Source organism: Electrona antarctica, assembly GCF_951216825.1.
Source record: "Electrona antarctica genome assembly, chromosome: 21".
Lineage (NCBI taxonomy): Eukaryota > Metazoa > Chordata > Actinopteri > Myctophiformes > Myctophidae > Electrona > Electrona antarctica.
In genome coordinates, this window is record NC_136802.1 from 8,022,541 (window position 1) to 8,046,134 (window position 23,594).

Genomic DNA, 23,594 nt, shown 5'->3' on the forward strand with positions numbered 1-23,594 from the left:
TTAAGGCTTCTGGCTTTTTTTTGTTTTGTTTCATTTTGTTTTTTTAAAGGTGTTAAGGATGAGTCGACGACTCTTTGACTCACAGAGACATAAGTGTTTCTACACTTAAAAACACAACATGCATGCAACGCAATACACAACCGAACAACCAACCAACCAACCAACCAAACAACCAACTTATTGTCTTTTTTTTTTTCATCATTTCTTTTCTTTAATTACCCTTCTACAAAAAATAGGTCATCTGAGAAGAAGTGAAGAGTGAGATGCTTTGCTGAAAACCATTTTTTTACGATCGAACTTCGCCCTCATTTTTTTATTCATACATTTATTATCTCCCCTCTCATGCTGTTTGAACTCTCTGCAAGGCACAGTCGTGTTAAACGTGTGCTGCATATACATTTAGACACATTCAGTGTGAGACCCGATACATTCCTGGTTTTGTAAGGGCTCTCGTGAACAGAAAAGAAATGAAGGTTACGAGCCAGCCGGTTTCAAACCGTTTTGAGCAAAGCCTGCCACTACTCGGCCTTCTCTGGGCAGTGAATTCTGGGAGGGCAGTGTGGGAGAGGAGGGGAAGGGGGGGGGGGGGGGGGGGGTTCAGGGTAAAATATAAGGGTACAAACATACAATTTGAAAGAGAAATAATATTAAGGACAAACAAGGGAAAGAAAGACAGGGAAAGGAAAGGGTTTTTTTTTAATCGCTCTCTCCCAAAACAGGAGAAAGAAGGATAGGCGAGGGGCGGCAGGGGGGGCAGTTTGGGATTCAGGGGAGGAGGAAGCGGAAGAGGAGGAGGAGGAGGAGGAGAAGAGAAGGGGCTCTTTTTGTTTATAAGTCGCTCTCGCCGTAGAGGGCACTGGAGAAGGAGATGTAGTCGAGGGCGCCGGCGGGGCCGTCGGCTCCGATGTACCTGGTCATGCGGCTGATGCAGTACTCTGCCTGCTCTATGGGCAGCTCCCTGCGCAGCTCGTCCACCGTGATGTAGGACTGCATGGAGGAGGAGAGAGAGAGAGAGAGAGAGAGAGCACACGTTTTAGTCAAACAACTCTAGGCTCCAGTGGTTCTCTGAACCTGTGGGGCAGGGCCCACTAGTGGGCCATGAGCATATTGCAAACGGGCCTCCAAATAAGTACTATAGACGAATAACGGTCCAATAAAAGTCCAAAATGTCTCCTGACCCCTCCACGAAAAGGCCTAGTTGTCCTGACCCCTTATCCATCATTTATACATTATGGATAATTAGTGTGGACTTCGACTGTTATTCGTCTATAGTACTCAATTATCAAAACACTTTTATTTTATTGATGATGTAACATAATACAAATTTAAAAAACGATATACTAAGGCTGCACATTGCACAATATATCGTTATCATATCGTTATCGAGGTATGAACATGCACAATATCAGTATCGCATAAAGGCAACGGTATCGGTATCGCGATATGGATATATCGTCGATATATCGATATATCGTCCACTGATAAGGCCAGCAACACCCCTCTGTTTTAGCCTGTGGCCGTTGGAAAATAAACCACCACTCCGTTGCATTGTTGTTAGCCAAAGAAAGGGGTTATTGTATGTGGGCTTAGTGATCATTTTATGATATTCTGTACCCGCAAAATACAAAAACTTAAGACCGGCTGCCACAAAACAGTCATATCAAGGGACCTCAAAACCTACTCTAGTGAGGTCTTTAACCAAGTATTGGAGAGTCTGGATTGGTCCGATGAGCTTAAATGCACACATGTCGAAGAAGCTTGGCTTGGCTTCAAAACCAAATTTACATCAGTACTGAACAACATGGCTCCTTTGAGAACCACCAGGGGCAAAACCCGCTCGGAACCATGGATGAATTCGGACATACTGGCTGCAATGAAAGCCAGAGACAAAAAATGCTCTGAAGTTCTAAAATGCAAGTCAAAGCTAGCCAAGCGCTTCGACAGTGTTCGCCAAGCTCGTTTGAACAACCTAAATACACAACGAATCAAACTACGAAACAGTGTAACTGCCATGACCAAATCAGCTAAAAGTAACTTCATTAATGATAAAGCTGAGGAAAACAAAAACAATCCTCATGAGCTCTGGAAGCTACTAAACAATCAACTAAGCTATGGTCAGAAACTAAAAACCAGATTTTCGAACATAAACATCAAATCTGACAACACTCTCATCACTGACAACCTTGATGTGGCCAACTACTTGAATATCTTCTTTACAAACATATCAACAACTCTGGTTAACAAACTGCCCTCCCACTCTGGGCTCTTTGGTGTAGAGCACATTACAACCTTCTACAAAAACCTAGGTGTTTGTAAAGACGATTTTAAACTAGTTATGGTAACAACTGATGAGGTAATTAAGAAACTGAGTGCCCTCCAACCCCACAAGGCCACAGGCCATGACAACATTCCCTCCAAATTTCTCAGAGACTCAGCCATCTCTATAGCTCCAATCATCACCCACATAGTAAACCTCTCCATCAAACAGGGACAGGTCCCCCAAGATTTCAAACTGGCCAAAGTAACCCCCTTGCACAAGAAAGGGAGTAAATTAGACCCCGGCAACTACCGCCCTATTTCTATTCTTAGTTCCATCTCGAAAGTGATGGAAAAAATAGTCTATGAACAGGTTGAAAAGTATCTTGCCACTAATAAATTATTGTACGAGTTCCAATCTGGCTTCAGAACATCCCACTCCACTGACACATGCCTCCTCTATTTGAGCGACCACATCAAACAAGAGGTGGACGCTGGCAAATACTGCGGCATGGTCATGCTGGACCTCCAAAAGGCTTTTGACACCGTGAACCACTCCATACTGGTTAACAAGCTAAAAGCAATTGGTTTCGATAGCACATCAGTGAGCTGGATGCAATCCTACCTGGAGGGGAGAGAACAGATGGTGGAAGTGAACGGAACACTGTCCCCCCCCCTCCCAGTGAGCTGTGGCGTTCCACAAGGAAGCATACTAGGGCCTCTACTGTTCCTAATATATGTAAACGACATGACTTCAGCCTGTGACTGCAACTTGTTCCTGTTCGCAGATGACTCAGCACTGCTGGTCTCGGACAGGGACAAACTGCAGGTTGAAAATGCCCTCAGCTCTGAACTCGGTAGAATCTGCACCTGGCTCGCTGATAACAAACTATCTTTACACCTGGGAAAAACTGAATCCATTCTCTTTGGCTCTATTAGTAATCTCAGCAAGGCAAATGGCTTCTTGGTTAGAGTGGGTGACAATGTTATCACACGTAAAGATGAAATTACCTACCTAGGTTCCATCCTGGAGGCTAATCTTTCCGGTGATAAAATGGCCACCAACGTAATCAAAAAAGTCAACCATAGAACAAGATTCCTCTACAGGATCTCCTCACTGGTCAACAAAAACACCTTGAAGACCTTAACAGGAGCCCTTGTACAGGGTTTCTTTGACTATGCATGCACCTCCTGGTACCACAGCACCTCAAAGGCCCTTAAAACCAGGCTCCAGACTTCCCAAAACAAACTGGTCAGGCTCCTACTTGATCTAGCCCCCCGAACCCACCTCACCCCTGCCCACTTCGACAGGCTGGAATGGCTTAGGGTCGACGACAGAGTACAGCATCTTGCAATGGGTCTGGTCCACAAGATTCGATACACCACCAAGATACCCATGTACCTGTCTAGATACTTCCTTAATGTTAACGAAGTCCACACCCACAACACCAGAGGGAGTGCAACGAACCATGTACAACCCAGATTCGGCACAAACAAGGGACTAAATTCTTTTCGCTCCTATGCCACCAAAATGTGGAACGCCCTACCAACTGTCATTAAGACATGCGAATCCCTTGACTCCTTCAAAACCGCTCTCAAAGGGCACCTACGGATGGCTGCAATTCGAAACTGGCCCCCGTAAAATCTGAATCCCCCCCCCCCCCCCGCCCCCCCCCCCCCTTCTTTCCCCTCACTGTATATATTTCTTTTCCCTTTTTACCTCCTCTTTGATGAATTCTTTTTTGATGAATTCCTGTTCTGTCTATAGAAGTGTCTATTTGTACGTCTCTAAATGTTTTGATGATTTGAACATGGTGGACCCTGTTGGAAACAAGTGTAATGCTTAATTGGGTCGTCCACTCACAGTTAACAGCCTTTGTATTGAGTTTGTGCTTGAAATGTACTGTAATTCTGCAAACTGTTAATAAATTCTTCAATCAATCAATCAATCAAGCCCTGGTCCAGTGTGTTAGCGAACTCACTAATACACTTTTTTTTAATAATGTTTAGTTTTCAATGCTGCAAACACTTAAAATATAGAATATGACATTTTAACGGTAATATCGTATATCGTATTGATATTTGGCATAAATACTGAGATATAAAATGTTGTCAATATCGTGCAGCCCTACTATATACTATGTTAGTTCCAATGATCGAAGACGTGACACAATCCATGTATTGCTCAATGATCATTAAAATAAACATGCTCTGACAATACATCTAGAACCATAGTTAAATTCATACATCTCTACTACTAGTGCCCAGCAAGAGAATGTGAACCAAAGTGACATGGAACCGACAGTCAGCGATGCGACGCGGCCCATTACATAACGTCACTTAACAACCCCTAAAAAAAACTGCTGCTGGAGTCCAATAGCAGTGGTTGTTGTTTAAATTCCCATCCTACCCAGGAGGACATTAATTGCATTCACTTGGTATCCTTAAGTTGTCAGTCTAGCAGTTCAAATCTAGTCGGACACCAGTTGAATATGAAATGAATGCAATATATAATTTACATCCTGGTATGGTCCTCCAGACCGATGACCAAGCTGGGAAGGAACCAACGGTCCTACGGACTAACCGCACACAGTGCGAGTGAGTCGTGGTCAGCTCACCTTGTCGGAGGCCAGGATCTTGAAGGAGGCCATGACCTGTTCTGCCGTGTCTGTCTCGGCCGTCTCGCGGGTCATGAAGTCGATGAACGCCTGGAAGGTCACTACGCCCGTGTTGTTGGAGTCCACCAGGGTCATGATGCGAGCAAACTCTACCTCGCCCTTTAAAAAGGTAACAAGGAACGCAAGACAAGGCAATGTGTTAGTTCAGGTCGCAGTACTGTAGTAGTGACCCGATCAATGAAGTCTGTCTGACCACTTAACACTAGTGCCTAATGGTCTTTCTGACCCATTTTGAGATTTTTAAGTTGATTATCTTTGCGTCCGAAACCACATACCAACGCACTCCATACTGCATACTGTGCATAGTATGCCATTTTCAGCCTATATTGTTTTAGTATCTATTCTACAAAACTGCCTGAATTTTGTATGCATCTCACATACTGTTTAGGAGCTACTAAGCTTTCGGACATGCCATAAAGTAATTTGGCATACTAAATAAATAGCACATAGTATGCCTAAAGATTTAATAAATTAGGTAATTATGAAGATTGACTGGCGTTGTGTTGAAAACTCCACCTCTACCCAGTGTGAAGAACATCAAAACAAAGTGCTCTCTGCATAAAAATTGAAAGAAGAAATCAATTTGGAAACCCAAGATGGCTTATTGATTTCAACCCCGAGTGGCAAATTTAGCAGAGTGAAGGATTTCACATCGCTCCATATGAATCATAAACCGAACAGCAGGGAGCACTACTGAAAAGTATTAAAGTGGCTGTAATCATGGAAACAAATTAGCACAATTTGTAAAATAAAATTATGATGTTTTGGTAGCCACACAGCTAATCAGTTAAAGTAATGCAGATTGATGCTAAAGTCGGCCATAATATCAGCCCTGACAAAAGAAACTGTTGCCAGATAAAGGGGGTTAACTGTTGTTTTTAATGGAATATCTGAGATCATTAAGATGTTCTGGACGATTGAACCACTTCAAATACTCTTTAATCTTAAAATGACAAACAGTGGCGTGTTGTATATAAGCTTGTAGATAGCCTATTTTCCGGACATGCTGACTTTTATGGAATCCAAATGAGAATGAAATCAGTTGTGGTGACTGAGTGAGAACGTGAATCCATGTCTAACATTTGGCCCACTGGGTGTTAAAATGTGTCCTCACCAGATCGTAGCCCATGGAGATGAGGCACGCGCGGAAGTCGTCTGGGTCCATCATGCCATTTCTCTTCTGCAGAGGGAACGGGAACAGAGCCATGAGACAAATCACATGAGCAATCAACAAGTTTTATCATTAAACTTCATATAACGAGCACGACCATGGACTGCTACCATATTATATTACACCACTACAATATATCTTATCTTAACATTCTTATACATTATATATTATATATTATCTGACATATTATATTATCTTACATTCATTATTATTGCCTTTTCTACTACTTTCTACTACTTATATTTGCCTGTATCTCCTTATTTCTATTTCTCTTCCCCGACACGGTCGAGGCAGATGGCCGCCCACCCTAGAGTCGGGTTCTGCTTGACGTTTCTTCCTAAGGGGGCGTTTTTCTGTTACCACTGTTGCAATATTGTTTGCTCTGGGTGAGATCTCTGTGTCTTGAGACTTGACACTTTAATAAAATTGAATTGAATTAAATAACTGCTCATTATAACTGTTCATTATTAACGTTTTAATGATGCTCACTGCTTCAGGCTTTATTACCAGGGCCATGGAGGGCACCTATCAGCAAATATCACTAGGTTGGTATTTAAAAAGATATAGTGTAACACTGGTTTCTTTCTTAATTGGCCTGAAAAGAAAAAACACCTGAATCAGGAGACCAAAAAAGGGAATAAGAGATAGTCGATCTGCAAGCTCCTTTTGAGCCTGTAGTACATCGTCTGTTTTCAGTGTGCGACACCGCAAACCACTAATTATATCAAGCCCTTATAGCAGTCAAATGCAAATTTGTTTCAAAACATTTCCTAGATTTGGACTTATGCAATATTATTTAAATATATATTTTGATACATTTAACAAATGTACAATATCTTTTCCTTTCCTTTTTTTCATTGAAAGGTGGTTATTTACAAATGACCACCTGTAATTATGTCCACTAGTGGTCCATGGACCACTGGCTGAGAAACCAGCGGTCCACTAGACCCTGCAGTGGTTCTCAAAGTGGGGAAGTCCAGCCAGGGACCCCCTGGGGTCCTTGAGGTGGTCCTAAATGGACCCCTTGAAACTAAAAACCTTTTGAGAACCATGCGCTGGTCTAACATCACCCCGGCATGGACCATCGGACGCGGGTCAGTCAGTCTGTCTCACCCTGTCGAAGTGGTTGAAGGAGGCTCTGAACTCGTTGAGCTGCTCCTGGCTGATGCCCTTGGCATCTCTGGTCAGGATCTGGTTCTCCACCTCGTTGATGGTTCTGGCGATGGTGGTGAGCAGCTGCTCCCAGCCCACGCGGATGTGCTGGAGAGGAGAGAGAGGAGAGAAGGGGAAGTGTGAGACACGCCAAGCACATAATATAGTCATAAAGCCAGGCGGTGTCATGCACAAGCTTTTAACGGTTTTGCGCTATGAGCTTGTACTGTAGATCTTGTGTAACCAGTATTCTTCATAATCATGTGATAATATACAAGAAAACTGTGGAATAGTAATACAAAAGTGGATAAAATATTCAATGTTTTCAATTGTATTCAAAATGGGCTTTTTAACCCATGTTTAACCCATTCTGGGCAGGAACCCCTTTTGGTGTTTCAAGCATTATGTTATACTTTAGCTATTGAAAAATAGCAGATCGACAAGCTCATAGCGCGGCACTGAGTGCTTGTAGATCTGCTATTTTTGAAAAATCATGAGAATGTGGCACAAATCTTTGAATATTTATTCCTTCAGAGAGAACGTTTTTAACTAAAATCTGTGCTTCTGGGGGGGTCCCTGAAACAAAATATTTTCAGATGGGGATTGGCGGCCAATTACATATAATTATGGGGCTCCTTGACATGAAATAGTTTGAGAACAACTGATATAGAAACATACGTTTTTCTGAAAACTGTCATGATTTAGAAGACATTTGTACTAGAATCTGGTCTCAGGGCCTCAATGTGTTTAATGTTTGCAGCGCGGCGCGTGGCGTACCTCCATGGTGTAGTTGGTGTGCTTGTTGTCGAAGATGAGGGACTCCTGGCTGAGCTGGTGGTCGCCCTCCAGCTTGTCGATGTTGCACTTGTAGTTGATGATGTTCTGCTCGTACTGTTTCAGGTTGTTCATCTGTTCCTCCAGGGAGCCGGCGATGTCCACGGACACGTGACCGATCTCCTGGTGACGGGACGGACGGACGCGGACACAGAGAGAGAGAAGCACAGCAGGAGGAGGGCGTGAGAAGATGGGATTGGACTACCTTTTTTCACTGACGAAAACTAAATGAAAACTAAGCTATGATGACTAAAACTATGACTAAATATACTGTCTATTTTGTCAACAAATAAAAACTAGACTAAAATGTCAGGAAGGGACTAGTGGACAAGAGATCCAGTAGTCATTTTACACTTGGTTGCATGCTGAAAATAGCAGATCTACAAGCTCACAACGCCGACATTTGTGAGCTTGGAGATCAGCTATTTTCCGCAAGTGTAAAATCGGTATCAGCAGATACTCAAAATCAATTGATCGGAATCGGATTGGGAGCAAAAAAGCGTGATCGGGACATCCCTAAGTAAAAGTATCATAGCAATGTAGAAATACTCTGGAATTCAAAATGCACTTGGCATCAAAATGTACTTAAGTACCAAAAGTAAAAGTAGTCATTATGCAGAAATAATGCAGAAATGTCCCATTGCAAGTTTTCTAATGTATTGTGACACATTGTGAGCATTTTCAAATGGTCTAATGTTCTGTAATAGTCAACAGCAGACTGTACTGTTACTGTACCTCCATCTTGGTTTGAATCCAGGGTCCAATGATGTTGGCCTGGGCGGCGAACTGGCGCCTCAGTCTCTCGTTGGCCTGCTGCCGCGCCACCTCCTCCTGAAGCATTTGGTCTCTGAGGGGCACCAGATGTTTCACCTGCAGGGGGAGCCAGAGGGCCATGTTACAGTCCAGCTTAGAGTTTATAGGACTACTGGACTAGACTCATTTTCTTTTAATAATAATCCATACAGTAAAATCCTCAATGTTAATTTAACTTTGCGAGAATATTTGGTTCCAACTGTATATGGTTAAGAAACAATATTTGTTTCCTAGCAAAACCCACAATTAGAAGCAGTGCAGCAAATAGTCATCTGAGATGCACAGTACACTTATTTAACTGCACCAGTTTACCGGGGACCACCAGTGGTCCTTGAAGGGGTTCAAGGTGGTCCCCAACTAAATGATGGAGAGTTGGTAACCAAATGGACCCTTTAACTCTTGAGTTAAATGATTGTTAAACATCTGCATTACTTAAATTACAAGAAGTCTTCTTCTAGAATGCAGAAGAATTGTTATTTTCAACAATGCCTGTTGTCTCTCCTAATGGTACCACCATCAAAAGAAAATGGAATTGTGAATAAAATCTTATCCAACAACAACAAAATATTCTTAGTCTTTGGTCTGCATAGTTTATATATATATATAGTTTCATTATATAGATACTCCACTGTTACGTTCTTACTTCTTAGCTTACCCATGTTTCATGATAACTACTTTTTATGTATGTGATGTATGCCATGCTTTCTTGTTATTGCTTAATGTAAATCGCTCTGGATTAAGAGCGTCTGCTAAATGCCTAAATTGTAAATTGTGCATAAGCATCCACGTGCATAGAATCAGTAAAGCCACAACAGGACATCTACTGAAATGGGCTTGCCTCTAACAATCAACTTTTTAACAGTAGACTGACAGGTAATGGGGAGAGAGATAGTGAGTGACACGCAGCAAAGGTCGTCGGGATCGGGAGTCGAACCCGCAACACGCCGTCAGGTGGAATTTGGCAGCCTAGGTGCCTGGACCGCTACACTACCCCCCCCCCCCCCCCCCCCCCCTATAATGGCAAACCCAAAATAGAGACGCCCAGGTTTGAAAGTGGTTCCATTTCCTTCCTCCACCGACTCCCTGAATGTTTGCACTGTACAGAATAAGTAGCTCATCGTATAAAGTGACACTGGCAGTGCCCTAAATATATATGCAGCTACTATTCCTGACCTGTCACTATGTATGTGAGTATAATTAGAACTGACCACATGCTGTGCATTGACTGTGGGACAGTCTGACATTTCCCCATACAATTACACACACATAAGCGACTGGTGGTTACACAGCTCCAGTAGGGAAGTCAAAACAAGACATAATATCACATTGAATATGACGTTTTGAGTTTGGGGGGAGGGGGGGGGGGTCCGTTTTCCCAAGACGAGAAACTCGTTGGAAATTTGTTAGCAACCGAAATCCCCAATGGGTTGTGTTGCGTTGTGTTGTAACTTGTGGGTAGGGATAGAGCTCGAAAACTTGATACCCGAAAAAAAAAACCTGATAACAAGCTTATTGATTACCTGGTATCAATAAGCTTTGGGCTTATCAAGCCTCGAGCATAGCGGCCCATGACGTCATGTTTAAACAATCAAGATAAGGAGGCAATCAAGAAATATATCAAATCACCCATGCTGGCACAAACATATCGATACCTGCCAACAAGCGCTGCTTTTCATTGCTTTATATTGCTATGCTCTGATGTTTTTTTACCCTGTTCAGCACTTTGGTCAGCCTTGGCTGTTGTAAATGTGCTATACAAATAAAGTTTGATTTTATTTTATTTGAATAAGCTGCTCGTTATCAATAAAAATGAAGAGCTAGTTGTAGGGGGAGCGTTTGGTTTGGACTCACAGCGTCCCACTTGTTGCTGATGTCCTGGGGGCTGAGGTTGGTGTATGGGTTGATTCCGTTCAGCTTGATTCCGTAGGTCTGGGCGATCTTCATGATCTCGTTCTGGATGCCCATGGTGGCCATGCGCTCCTTGTCGGCCTCGGGCAGGGTGGCCTTGAACTGGTCGTGAGCTGTGATCAGGCTCTGGATGGACAGAGAGAGCACGGAAACACTCAGAGGGTTGGACACTGGATAACAATGAAATCATTTTCGTCTGTATATTAAAGGATAAAATAAAAATATAAAAACGTCAAATATTTGTACTGTAAAATCAATGTTAATTCAACTCTGAGAGTATAATTATGAAAAAATAAAGGGAGGTTCCGCACACTCAAAACTGCATAATCAAATACTTTTCTTTTTGGGAACAGCAAGTCCTTTTTGGTCCTTAGATTTTCCTTCAGGCCTGTTTTTCATATACTCCTTTGTGACTCCAGCACATCACCCAAAGTCTACCTTTACGGGTCCAATTGGTTTCATTTTACGGTCTCAAGAGTTAAACATCTGCATTACTTAATGTACAAGAAGTACACTGCACCATTAGAGAATGTAGTCATTTTGATCGTTTGCCTGTTATCTCCTACCTACAGCATGGAATCGTGGACAAAATCTTGTCCAACGACACCAGAATATTCCACGTTTTGGGTTGGAGAGGCCTAAATCTCATCAAATCGTGGTATGTGGCTCAAGTGCCGAATAAATAATCAACCTTGATATGAAAAGGGTTGAAAACCACTGCTCTATAATGTCTAAACATCTAGTCGTACCTGGATCTCCTCATGAACATCTCTATAATGTCTAAACATCTAGTCGTACCTGGATCTCCTCATGAACATCTCTATAATGTCTAAACATCTAGTCGTACCTGGATCTCCTCATGGACATCTCTATAATGTCTAAATGTCGTACCTGGATCTCCTCATGAACATCTCTATAATGTCTAAATGTCGTACCTGGATCTCCTCATAATGTCTAAACATCTAGTCGTACCTGGATCTCCTCATAATGTCTAAACATCTAGTCGTACCTGGATCTCCTCATAATGTCTAAACATCTAGTCGTACCTGGATCTCCTCATAATGTCTAAACATCTAGTCGTACCTGGATCTCCTCATGGACATCTCTATAATGTCTAAATGTCGTACCTGGATCTCCTCATGAACATCTCTATAATGTCTAAATGTTGTACCTGGATCTCCTCATGGACATCTCTATAATGTCTAAATGTTGTACCTGGATCTCCTCATGGACATCTCTATAATGTCTAAATGTTGTACCTGGATCTCCTCATGAACATCTCTATAATGTCTAAATGTTGTACCTGGATCTCCTCATGAACATCTCTATAATGTCTAAACATCTAGTCGTACCTGGATCTCCTCATGGACATCTCTATAATGTCTAAATGTTGTACCTGGATCTCCTCATGAACATCTCTATAATGTCTAAACATCTAGTCGTACCTGGATCTCCTCATAATGTCTAAACATCTAGTCGTACCTGGATCTCCTCATAATGTCTAAACATCTAGTCGTACCTGGATCTCCTCATGGACATCTCTATAATGTCTAAACATCTAGTCGTACCTGGATCTCCTCATGGACATCTCTATAATGTCTAAACATCTAGTCGTACCTGGATCTCCTCATGGACATCTCTATAATGTCTAAACATCTAGTCGTACCTGGATCTCCTCATAATGTCTAAATATCTAGTCGTACCTGGATCTCCTCATGAACATCTCTATAATGTCTAAATGTCGTACCTGGATCTCCTCATGAACATCTCTATAATGTCTAAATGTCGTACCTGTATCTCCTCGATACTGTGGACGATGAACATGTCCTGCAAGTCCTCCATGGCTCCGTCCATCCAGTTGTTGAATGGCGCCGCCCTCTTGGCAAATTCCAGGTACAGCTGGTCAATGGTCTCCCACAGTTTCTCAATGCGCTGCACGATGGGGAAGCACGCACGCACACAGGGTTACAGAAGTGGCCATTTCAATGCTGTCAAATGACCTGGCTATAGGCCTATTGTTTTTCAGAAGGTCTGTCTCTCTGAAGTGAATAATAAGTGGTCTCTTAAATCTTAATCATATCCTCTTAATTTAGCTATCATTACAACCAGTTACATGTGCTCATCATTTCTTAACCTTTTGAGATACAGCGCTTTGAAAATCCTGTTATAATGGAGGCTCAATGGAGCTGGATTTAAAAATCCCATAGCTGGTGGGGGACGGAGGCTCTCCATACTAACCGGAGCAATGCTAAAAGGTAAATTGACTGCTTTCATATATGGAGTATATGGTTGTCTACGAACGTACGCGTAGTTAGCACCAGTAGGTACTGATAGCCTAGCTACGTTTATAAACGTAGATAGCAGCGAAAAAGTTAATACTCTACCATTACAATCGTCAGTGTTCATGTATCCATTTGTGTGTGTGTGTGTGTGTGTGGGTGTGCGTGTGCGTGTGTGTGTGTGTGTGTGTGTGTGCGTGGTACCTCCAGGGAGTCTCTTCTCTTCTGGGTCAGGGTGCCCAGGTTGTCCCACTGGTCACAGATGCCCTGGCAGCGGCCGTTGACTGAGGCAGCGTCATGGTAGTCCAGCTCACTGTAGAGGGAGGTACAGTAACAACACAGTCAATCTATGTATATACAGCTTACTGTAGAGGGAGGTACAGTAAAGTTACAGTACAACACAACACAGTCAGGGCTCCATCTTGCGCCACCCTTATCCCTTATCCCTAAACGTATTTTCCAATTTTCTTACTATTTTGAAAAACATTTTAAAATAGTTCAACTAGCCGATCTACATCGAGACATTGTGAGCTTGTAGATCGGCTATTTGAACTATTCTAAAAGGTTTTTTTAAATAGTAAAAGATGGCAAATTAGTTTAGGGATAAGGGTTAAGGGGTGGCGCAAGATATAGCCCTCAATCTATTATCTATAAAGTCCATCTAGTCCAGCGTCACTGTAGAGAACACAACACACACATTTGCCAAAAAAAAAAACCCTGCTTTTTGGTGGGCTTAACTTTATATTATAAATGTAATAATAACGTAACTAGCAAACCCACTTGAAAAACTAATGATAAACTAAACTGAAATTGAAAATAAGAATTTATCTATGAATGCACCACCAAGTCTCTGTGTATATACGTCTGTAATCCACGTAACTCCAGAACCGTTCGCCCCACCGACTTCAAATTCGACACACGCGTTCCACCACACCCCCACAGGGAGTGCAGTGCCCGGTGTCGAGTCCGTCGGATAGCCGATTGCACGCACACGCACACGCACACGCACACGCACACGCACACGCACACGCACACACACACGCACACGCACACACACACACACACACCCCTCCATCCCTCCTTACTTGAGCTCCTGGGCGATGGCGGCGATCTGCTCCACTCTGTCCTGGTGAGCAGCCAGATCGCTCTCGAAGGCTTCGTGTTTCCTCATCAGAGCTCTGATCTCCATCAGGGAGGCCGACTCAAAGTCCTTCATGGTCAGCAGCTCCTCCTTGCCTGAGACACGATGACCACACAAAAGGAAAAACTATTAATACTCACGTTTGCATAAAGTGCAGATTACTATTGTGTGTACGATATAATATGTTAGAATTTCCTTTGGATTTTAAGATCTTATAAATGAGGTAGAACGGGTACAATTACAGATGTAAAAATGCAAATTCATGTAGGTTAGAGTTGTCCTATCCAAAAGATAATGCCATATTTGAATCTTCCATCAAAAAAAAATCACACAAAATAGACACCCAAACCTTTTGATTATCAAAATAAAAAAAGTATGACCCGCCCTAACGATATATACAATGAATGAATTCCAGTTAGTCTACAATTTGAAGATTACTGAGCAAGACAGCCTAGTTCATAGTTGAGCCACAAAATATATATGTTGCCTGTGCCTTTAAAATAAAAAGGGCCTAAAGGACATAAATTACATACGACAATGATTTAATCCATTAAAACCGCGACATTTTTGAAAAGTCTTGCCAATGAGAGAACTACTGACGTAGATGGCAGATCTACAGTATAATGTGATGTTTCATGGCTAAAGGACACACACACACACACACACACACACACACACACACACACACACACACACACACACACACACACACACACACACACACACACACACACACACACACACACACACACACACACACACACACACACACACCCCACACACACACACACTTCACGGCTCAACTAATCTGTGGTCAATCATCTTTCATCCCTCTGCAGCGGTCCGTACTGTACCTCCGGTCCAGCTCTCGTGCAGGGAACACTTCTGTTTGAACTTCTCGGCCAGATGGTCCAGTCTCTCCAGACGACGGATCTCAGTCAGCAGCCACTCCTCGTAGCCCTTCTCCACCTGCTCCAGACCCTTCCACGCGTTGGCAATGTCCTGCAGGGACCACACGAGTGTTAATAGCCTGCAGCTTAGAGACACTAGAGTGTCTGTGAGGTCTTTCTGAATGTTTTTTTTATTTTTATTTTATTTTTTATTTTTTTTATGGAGGGTCAGACAGTAGGCTGACAGGAAATGGGGAGAGAGATTGGGGGGGGACATGTAGTAAAGGCCGTCGGGATCGGGAGTCGAACCCGCGGCACACTGCCAGATTGGATTACCAGCCAAGGTGCCTGGACCGCTGAGCCACGGCCCAGGCCCAGGCCTGTGAGGTCTTTCTAACCCATTCTGACATTTTGAAGTTGATTATCTGTGCCCATGAAGCTCCCAGAAGGTTCTATCTGTGCCCATGAAGCTCTCAGAAGGTTCTATCTGTGCCCATGAAGCTCTCAGAAGGTTCTATCTGTGCCCATGAAGCTCTCAGAAGGTTCCCCTTCCATGACTGTTCCTAAATATTAAGATTCAAAACATGTTTTTTTTTTTGGTTTTTGTATTTTCATCCGAAACATTTTCTAAATATGAATTTATGCATACTTATATACGATCTCTGCCTGTTTTCTGTCAAACTGACCCCTGTCACCCTTCCTCCCCCCACAGGAGTGGACGTCTGGAGACAGTAGCCAATAACATCGCAGGAAAATAAGGTATTTTTGACCTTAAGTCAAGTGGTACCTGGCCTCACTTCATTCATGCAAGTGTTAATTAAATGATATTGGTCTGAATGTTTTGTTGAATGTTGTTGTGAGTATTGAGTTCTACTCAAGTGCTTAAAGTGGATTTTTGGTAGCGGATTTGTATGTTTGTGCGGTATTATTGTCAAATTAATTGGGGGTTTTGGGAACATTGTGGATAGACTTCAAAGTACATTCACCAAAGAAACCATGCTCTGTGTGTGTGTGTGTGTGTGTGTGTGTGTGTGTGTGTGCGCACGTGCGTGCGTGCGTGCGTGCGTGCGTGCGTGCGTACGTATTTGTGTTATTGTCAATATAATTGGGGTTTTAGAACTATTGGGAATAGACTTGAAAGCTGTTCTGTGTTGTGAATGCATGGGTGTCTATGTATTCCTGTTGTTTGTTGTTTTCACCCTGTAAAGCACCTTGTAATGCTTGTTTTATGAAGCTGATATAAAGTTTCGACTGATTATTATCCTTCGCGTTTCTTTGTGTCTGCGTTCTCATCTAGAGCCAGAGTTTGGTACTTTTCTTCCTCTGTTGACGTTCATTCCGAGTGATCAGCGCCACACCGCGCCGCGCAACCTTTGGTGTGCGTCACACTTCTTGCTGTGTGTTTGAGCATCCACTCACCGATAGGGATGGAGCTCGAAACCCCGATACCCGAAAAAACCTGATAACAAGCTTATTGAGTATGCAATATCAATAAGCTTTGGGCTTATCAAGCCTGTTATCGTCTTATCGAGCATAGCGGCCCATGATGTCATGTTTAAACAATCAAGACAGGAGGCGATCAAGAAATAAATCTAATCAATGGTAAAAAGGTCAATTCACTTCCTTCTGGTAGAAAAGTACTGTATTTGAAGGCCCTAGTAAAAGATACCGGTTCTGTTCAGAATGTATTGTCAGCCTCCCGGCCGTCTCCCCACAAAATAATAGAAAATGCTCGATAGTGGGCTCGAGAAGAACACGGCTCGATAAGCCTGATCGATAAAGGTGCTTGTTATCAATAAAAATGAACAAGCTAAATTCCCAACTCCCAGCATTACAACTATGTTTTCCTATAGCGGTTTTATTGTCTGACTTCTGTCTATTGTGCTTTTTTCTTGTTATACAGTATATTGTCAGTTTTTTTCCTCTCACTGTCCCTGTATTTTATCTGTATTCTAATGTTTAAGATCTGCATGTTCAATATGATGAAGTTTTTTCTCCTTCACATTTTTATTGACCATGTGTATCATTTCCTAAATATGTGAAATAAACAAACAAACAAAACAAAACAACTCACCGACACCATCTTGCCCTCGGAGGGCATGAAGGCGGGCCTGTTGCTGAGCCTCAGCTTGGTCTGCAGGGTGTTGAAGTTGATCTCCAGCTGACACTTCTCCTGGACGCGCGGCGGCTTGTGGACGCGGCGGTAGTCGCGGAAGTCCTCCAGCTTCTGCTGCATGGCGCGCATGGTCTGCTCCGCCACTCGGTTCTCCAGCCAGGGGATGGTGCGGCGGATCCACTCCAGCAGCTACACAGAAGGACGGACACGGTAGAATATGGTGTTGATTTTTTTTTTTTTGAACTTTGTTTTTATTTCAAAAAATGAAACACGAACAATGAAACAGAAATCAAACATAAATGTGAATACAAGAAAACAAAAATACATAACAAAAACAGAGACAATAAAAGAAATCAAAGAAAAACAGAAAAACTTCAAAAATACAGCATTCTTCAGACAGTACAGGACAAGGCAGGGAACAGCAGGAGACATGACTCACAATACAATACAATATACAGCAGATATCCAACATTCGAAGCATTTGTATAGACTCAACAACCCCTACTCAGCACTCTTAGACCTCTACACATACACCGAAACACCCAAGTACAATATTACAGAAGTCCATTTAAGTATGAAACTCAGTCTCTGTTTCCATTGGGTTATAGTAGGTGGTTTTACCTCCCTCCAATTTACTGTTATCATTTTCTTAGAATATGGTGTTGATTTTGACAGCAATTTTGTGTGTGAAAGGATGAATGTGAGGAATACGTCATAATAAAGTGGTTTGAGTGTTGGGACAACGAGAATGGAGGTCTATAAAGGCAAGCAAGGCCATATCTTTAGTTATTTACATAATTGTATTGTATATGTTGTTTGAGTTTGAGTCTAAACGTCTGTGCAAGGTTGCATAATGATGTCTATTTTAGAAATTGTTTTAGTCTTAAAATTATTCTTTTTATATTTTTTCTTTTATCCCATGATTTTGTAACCCATTTTTTCACTGCAGTGTCAATTATCTAATGTAATCCTGGGCTCTACACTCCCTCTGCCAACCTGGGGAGAGCAACGGACTCACCTCATGCTTCCTTCTATGCATGAGGAGTCCAAGCCGCTTCTTTTCACCTGACAAGGAGGAGTTTCCCCGCTTGGACGTAGCGCGTACACGCTACGTCCAACCAGTTCCTTTCCCCTCCATCAGGCTGGCCAGGGGGAGGCAGTTTAGATACCAGGATCACTGCATGATTTTTGTGAGGGTACCTACCCTTAAAAAGTATTCTGTAAAAGCACAGTTGTTCAACCAGACCAATGTTTTCGAGAAGAAACGGTCAGGAGTCTAGTGGTGATCAATGACTAAGGAAGGAAGGCAGAAATACGAATGGGACGTCTTGTTTTTCCACTTCCTTTTTCCTGCTTTTTGGAGTAATTCAGCAGCTTCGCTTTATATTAGCAGGCGACTTTGTGAGGTTGTCCTGCTTTGGTTTTTTTAGGGGACCCAATGACTTCATTTTCCCGCTGTTGTAAGTAAGGTGACGGGTTCATAAAGTGAGTGGCGGTTCGGCCAGCGGAGGTCGTGTTCAACAGACTGTACGCGTGGGAGCGTTCTCTCTCTCTCTCTCACCTCGCTGGCCAACGTCTCATACTCCTCCATCAGCTTCTCGTTCTCCTGGTTGACAGCCAGAACCTTGCAGATACGGTTGGCAGCTGTCTCGGCCTGGGAGAGAAATGGAGAGAGAGATGGAGAGAGAGATAAAGAGAGAGATGGAGAGAGAGAGATAGAGAGAGGGAGGGAGGGAGAGGGAGGGGGTAGAGATGGGACGGATGGAGATGGAGAGGGAGAAGGAAGGAGGAAGTGACAGAGGGAGGATAAAAGGGGAAATCGAGGTAAATAACAGGATGATAGAGTTAGACAGAGGATGGAGGTACGGAGACAAGGGTAGATAAAGAGGATGGCGAGAATAAGGGAAATTAAGTGTGTGTGTGTGTGTGTGTGTGTGTGTGTGTGTGTGTGTGTGTGTGTGTGTGTGTGTGTGTGTGTGTGTGTGTGACAGAGTGATGGATTGCAAGAGGAAGTGCAGGAGGGAAAGGGAACGCTAGTTGATATACTGTTATTACGGGGGGTTATTACAGGGCACCGGAGAGTGCGATCGACAATCAAATAAATACGTGGGTGATTTTTTGCCGTCTCGTATCGATTAATCTGTGCGCTTATTAAATCAACCCTGACAGTGTTGTTTAGTGTGCCAGTCAATTCGACCAATCAAAAAGGAACAACACAGTATTAACGGATGTGATTCGGAGGACCCTTTTAAGCAAAGTATTGGGATGGATGCAAAATTAACTTAACCCCTCCAATGCTGCAAGGTGGCAAGCTCTGCCTTAAAAGTCACAATTGCGTTTACATGGATACTGATACGCTTCTACTGCTGCCACTTATGGGGCCGTTATTGTATGCAAAGTGCGAACACTCTCCAGTGCGGCTTTAAGCCTGGACCAATCTTTAGATTTCTACGGGCATGTGGAAAGAAATGTATGTCTGAATACACAGATGCCTGAAGAAGGTCATGAGTAGACCGGAAGCTTGTAAATAAAATAATAAATCCTTCGATTGTGCACAGATTTTAGTGTGCGGAGCCTCCCTTTATTTTTTCTTCGTTATACTTCTGTGACTCCGGCACCTCACTTAAGTTTTTTTCAGCAGATGAGCGGTGTTTGTTTTTTTACATATTTGTCTGAATGCGCAGCTGTAAAATGTAACAACTTCAATGGGTTATTTTTCAAGCAACAACAGAGAAAGTTAAATGTAATGTAAACCCGGGTTAATTACTAGGTCTGTCACCGTTACACATTTAGTTTGACCATTTATTGTCACACAAATAATTGTGATTAATGATTTAATTGTGTGTGGAAATTGGAACATTATAAATAGTAATTACATTTCTGTTTCGCCCTTTAGGCTTCCTAATGAAAAAGAGCACAGGGAGCACATAACTGAAATACGCCATGACATTACTGGCATTGTTATACATTTTATACTAAAGGTATAAATAGCAGAAGTGATGCGTTGTAAGCTTGTAGCAACTGTGCGCTAAAGCTAATGTGACGAACGTCTATTTAAGAGTCTTTAGAAGCATTCATATTTTAACCGGGATTTACAATTGAGCCACTAAACATAGTCGCTTTGTTCAATCCGATCGATCTGAGCCGTAATTCCGAGATAAAGGGATATTGACGATGTTCAGACCGTGGCCATCTTGCCAGCAATGTGCTAACTAGGTGCAACTTCCCATTGGCAGCCCATTCATCCAAACAGAAAAGTCCTCTCTAATTGTATTAAACAACGTCAAACTCGCCAACATTGCAGCTGTATGGAAAGCTTGAATTATCCTCTTTCAATCTGTAAAGTTTTTGTTTCATAAAAATCCACCGTAGACATGTTATGAGCTACTTCCTGTCAAGAAATGCTGTGCAGAGTTTGGGAGCGCTCGTTGGATATCACTCAAAAGCCCTGTGTGGCCACCTGTTTTGAATTTGCACATAATGCAGGAGGTTGCTATACTAAAAAACGAGTGCTTCCAAACTCCAATACTAATTTCTTTACAGGAAGTAGCTCATAACATGTCTACGGTGGATTTTTATGATACAAAAACTTTACAGATTGAAAGAGGATAATTCAAGCTTTCCGTACAGCTGCAATGTTGGCGAGTTTGACGTCGTTTGCCGATCGACCGAGAGCCCAGCTATACGGTAAATATGATCGAGACGATTATTAATTAATAGAAAGCTCAATAACACGTTAAACACGTTCCTGGCCATGGGGGATTTCATGAAATACACATTAATTAAGTCCTTGGCCATGAGTGAGATAATTGCGATTAGACGATTATGTAATAACTGACAGCCCTAACCGTTATTTTGATAAGCCCTATAGTAATTACACTAATGCTACGCATGTAAACGCTACACACGCTACACATGTAAGGACTTCTATCATCGTTCTAATCTGACGAGGATTCCCAGGAATGATTCAATCCGTGAATCAATTAGTCCTAATTAAGATTGCAGCACATTATCTTACCTGCTCGGCGCCAGCAAAGGCGTGGTAGAAGCAGGACACGTAGGTCATGATGGCCTTCTCATCGGGCTTGGGGGTGTTCACAATATCTGTGGAGAAGACAAACCATTGGACCTTCATTCATTTTCTACACAACTTCATGTTGTCACTGCTTGTTATTTATACCGATAACCAGGTGGTGTTAAAATTAAAAAACCCAACTAAAAACCTTCACATTCAATAGATCCCGTGATCTTTTGTGGCCAGATGTAATTTATTGGGGTCTAGTAGGACTATAGTAAATAATGACAAAGAAATTGCCGTAAAATGTTGTAAAAAATTTAGCCACTTGTTCGAATGCCCCCGCCCCCCCTGTCAAAAATAGCTAATATCACGAAAACGAAAGAAAGCAGCAAATAAAAAAGAATGGACACTCATCTTTTACTTTCTCTAATAACAATCTAAAACGTGAACCGTGGTTGAAAAATAAACTGTACAATGGTGAACAATCGTGCTTGGTGTGAATGGCCCTTATTTTTAGTCAAGTATGTTTCATGTGAGCCTGGCAGTCTGTTTTGCTGTGGTTTAAATGTAAATGTATAGAATATACACTCCTGTATGAGACACTCATAATACGCTCACCTTCAGCGTCCAGCATCTTAGGGATGTCCAGGAACTTCTCTGCCACCTCGAAGGCAGTGTTAAGGTTACCGATGGGGTCATCCTACATGTGAACACACACACGCACACACACACACACACACGCACCACCACACGCACACACACGCACACAAGATGTCAGATGCATTTCTCCTTTGCAAGCACACATTGTTAAGGAGAAAATTGCACAGTCTCTTATAGACCTGCTAGGAGAAATAATCAGAAATGTTCAAAGGTTATAAGATAGCTCACTCGCATACTACATGATTATTGTTTACAATACGCAAGGGCATGACTTTATATGTATTTGCTTCAGGCAAATACTGTGCAAAGTGGAGGAACAGAATTACAGAAAAGACTTCAATGGAGTATAGAAAATAGACTACGATAGAAGAGTAGAGATCAGCGTGGCAACCAAAAGGTGAGTTTTTTAAATCGATAACTGCAGCCTGAGCATAGAAACATGAAACAGGAAATTGAAGAGGCAGGAGAGAGAGAGAGGGCACCTTTCTCAGTTTGGAGTAGTCAATGAGGTCGGGTCTGTGTCTGTGGATGAGGGCACACAGAGCCAGGCCATCCTTCCAACTGAGACGCACCAAGGAGAAGAGGAGAGGAGAGGAGAGGAGAGGAGAGGAGAGGAGAGGAGAGGAGAGGAGAGGAGAGGAGAGGAGAGGAGAGGAGAGGAGAGGAGAGGAGAGGAGAGGAGGAGGAGTGATGATTGGGCAGAAGAAGAAAAAAGATAAGATTTAGAATCAAAAGGCAAAGACGTCAGTCATCATCTTGAGGGGAAACAAAGCAGAACATGATGGTGAAGAAGAGTAATTATTTTGTATTATGGCAAAAAAGCAGGAGGAGGAGGCAGGGAATGAAACGGAGTGTGTGTGTGTGTGGGGGGGGGGGGGGTCGCTCCCTTTGGCGGCCACCGTGTGGCGCCGCAGGCCCACCTGATGTGGAAGTTCTGCACGTTGACGTTCCTGTAGGGGGCAGTCTTCCTCTGGCACCACAGCAGCAGACCCTCCTTGGCAGAGGTCTCTGTGGGGGAGAGAGAGAGAGAGAGAGAGAGAGAGAGAGAGAGAGAGAGAGAGAGAAGAGAGAGAGAGAGAGAGACAGAGACAGAGAAAGAGAGAGAGACAGAGAGAGAGAGAGAGAGACAGATAGAGACAGATAGAGAGAGAGATAGAGAGAGAGATAGAGAGAGATAGAGAGAGATAGAGAGAGACAGAGAGAGATAGAGAGACAGAGAGAGACAGAGAGAGACGGAGACGGAGACAGAGACGGAGACGGAGACAGAGACAGAGACAGAGACAGAGACAGAGACAGAGACAGAGACAGAGACAGAGACAGACGGAGACGGAGACGGAGACGGAGACGGAGACGGAGAGAGAGAGAGAGAGAGAGAGAGAGAGAAAGAGAAAGAGACAGAGAGAGAGACAGAGAGAGAAGGGTTTTAGTCACATTTTAGTCACCTGGAATGTTTTAGTCTTAGTCTAGTTTTAGTCGACTAAATGTCATAAGATTTCAGTCGACTAAAAGGTATTTTGGCGGGCCTTGATGCCGTCGTAATGACTGATTTTACACAAAATAGCCGATCTACAAGCTCACAACGTGGCGTGAGCTTGTAGATCGGCTATTTTCAGCATGCAACCAAGTGTAAAATGACTTCTACTGGATCTCTTGTCCACTAGTCTAGTCCCTTCCTAAC

General features: G+C 42.9%; 1 protein-coding gene across 2 annotated transcripts in view; it reads right to left on the reverse strand.

Moving 5' to 3' along the window:
* Positions 1 to 23,594, reverse strand: part of actn3b (actinin alpha 3b) — a 57,831-nt gene continuing 34,237 nt past the window's right edge. For both annotated transcript variants that reach the window (XM_079490860.1, XM_079490861.1), the window contains 17 exons: positions 22,837 to 22,924; positions 22,399 to 22,477; positions 21,875 to 21,956; positions 21,257 to 21,342; positions 18,800 to 18,892; positions 17,197 to 17,427; positions 15,087 to 15,234; positions 14,177 to 14,327; positions 13,296 to 13,404; positions 12,604 to 12,744; positions 10,756 to 10,938; positions 8,827 to 8,961; positions 8,035 to 8,214; positions 7,219 to 7,365; positions 6,049 to 6,114; positions 4,875 to 5,033; positions 1 to 987 (listed from right to left, as the gene is read on the reverse strand). In XM_079490860.1, coding sequence (XP_079346986.1) covers positions 829 to 987; positions 4,875 to 5,033; positions 6,049 to 6,114; positions 7,219 to 7,365; positions 8,035 to 8,214; positions 8,827 to 8,961; positions 10,756 to 10,938; positions 12,604 to 12,744; positions 13,296 to 13,404; positions 14,177 to 14,327; positions 15,087 to 15,234; positions 17,197 to 17,427; positions 18,800 to 18,892; positions 21,257 to 21,342; positions 21,875 to 21,956; positions 22,399 to 22,477; positions 22,837 to 22,924 — 2,237 coding nt within the window. In that variant the 3' untranslated portion in view covers positions 1 to 828. The remainder of the gene's footprint in view (positions 988 to 4,874; positions 5,034 to 6,048; positions 6,115 to 7,218; positions 7,366 to 8,034; positions 8,215 to 8,826; positions 8,962 to 10,755; positions 10,939 to 12,603; positions 12,745 to 13,295; positions 13,405 to 14,176; positions 14,328 to 15,086; positions 15,235 to 17,196; positions 17,428 to 18,799; positions 18,893 to 21,256; positions 21,343 to 21,874; positions 21,957 to 22,398; positions 22,478 to 22,836; positions 22,925 to 23,594) is intronic.